We start from the raw sequence: 1,523 nt of genomic DNA, 5'->3' as shown, positions 1-1,523 counted from the left end.
TGATAGACAAACCTTCTGACACCCTGCATGTTCCCTGTCTTCCTCTGTTGTCAGCTCTTATGATGTTGCCAGACCTTGCATTGAGACAAATCAGGCTCCCAGGTGCCAAATCAGACAAAATTAGATAAAAAACAACAAAATTATAGATATTTCATTGATTCCTCATTATAACCTATGGCCGTATCTCTGAAGTGGTTCTGAAGCAGTTTGGAAGATCCGAAATGCTTTGGAAAAACTAAGGAAGCCACTGCTTCGATCCGGACATGCTGCTTCAGAAGCTGAAGAGTCCGAAGCTTCTCCAGATCGGAAGCATGGTCTGAAGCCTCGCACAGACCTAATATCTAGGAGTACACACGGTGTGCACCATCCGAGAGCCTTGCCACAGTGGCAGGAGCGCACCTGTAGGCCTCAGAAAAAAACAACTACACGAGGACAGATGTGGACGGAGGATCTCCTACATATTTTTCCTGGGGCAGCAATACCCCAGAGTGGTTTATACTGCCTTTCTGATCCTTTCTTATGGTACTGTAAAGGTTGACTACACTGACTTAATACCCGTGGTACATCTGGTGCAGATGTAATACTATCTTTTCCATACTATGCCCTTCAATTAGTGATTTTTACAAACAAAAAACTGACACTTTCCCTCTCTTCAGTGCTGTGCTGGAAATCGGACAAGAAACAGTTTCCATTAAATCAGCTGACAACTGGCATGTGGGAAACAGGTTTATTTCCATCATTACACATAACCAATACAGACAGCCAGATAAATGTCACCTGGCAATCAATTGGTACAGAAACCCAAAGCCCCATCCATCTCCAGGTTGGTGACAAATATGAAAGCTTTGTCCAGAAAACAAGATGGCGACAGACTCTGCCCAGCCCCCAGTCACTGCTCCACGAGGGACACCAGGGCACGATGTACTTCAATGGGATCACAGGGTTCAGAGCACCGATGTACCCTGGCAGTGGCTGCAGTCTCTGGGCCAGGGCAGCAGCTCGCTGTCATCCCCTCTGGCTGGCTCAGGTCTCCTGGCTGCCACTTTCCTCCTCCCTTCCCAGCTGCTTCTCCTCCCTGGCTACAGTGTCTCCTTGTGTGGCTCCCTCTCCTGCCTGGACGCTTATAGGAATGGCTTTCCCCTCTGCGGGCTGCAGGGCCAGGTGCGGGGCCTGGATGCAGAGCTGTCCATCCGAGCACAGGGAGCAGGTCACAGCCTCCAGATCCAGGCCCAAGGGCAGCAGCATTTCCCTGCGCAGCTCCCGGTACTCTTGCAAGCTGCCTCCATCCTCTCCAGCGCTCTGCTTCTCACGCCTCCCCGTTACCATCACCCTCCTGCCCTCCTGCCTCACTGTCAGCTCCTCTGGTGCGAAGCCGGCCACGTCCACACGCAGCTCGAACTTCTTGTGCTGCCGACCCCCAGACTCTGGCTCCTGCTCTGTGGCCCCAGCCTGGGCCGCTCCATCCTGCCTCGGCTCCCCTTGGCCCGCAGGCTCCAACCACAGGAGCGGCTGGGCCTGCAAGA

General features: G+C 52.7%; 1 protein-coding gene across 1 annotated transcript; it reads right to left on the bottom strand.

Moving 5' to 3' along the window:
- Positions 1 to 949: 949 nt before the first annotated feature.
- LOC109289143 (heat shock protein 30D-like) lies at positions 950 to 1,521 on the bottom strand (the record flags this gene model as incomplete). Its single annotated transcript, XM_019505081.1, has 1 exon — positions 950 to 1,521. A coding segment is annotated over one exon (498 nt), but the record flags the coding sequence as incomplete, so codon positions are not given.
- Positions 1,522 to 1,523: the final 2 nt, after the last annotated feature.

This window comes from Gavialis gangeticus, unplaced genomic scaffold (genome assembly GCF_001723915.1).
Source record: "Gavialis gangeticus isolate Ggan-Ray unplaced genomic scaffold, GavGan_comp1, whole genome shotgun sequence".
NCBI classification, from domain to species: Eukaryota; Metazoa; Chordata; order Crocodylia; family Gavialidae; genus Gavialis; species Gavialis gangeticus.
Note: the sequence above shows the minus strand (reverse complement) of the source record. Positions and strands in the feature narration are given on the sequence as shown.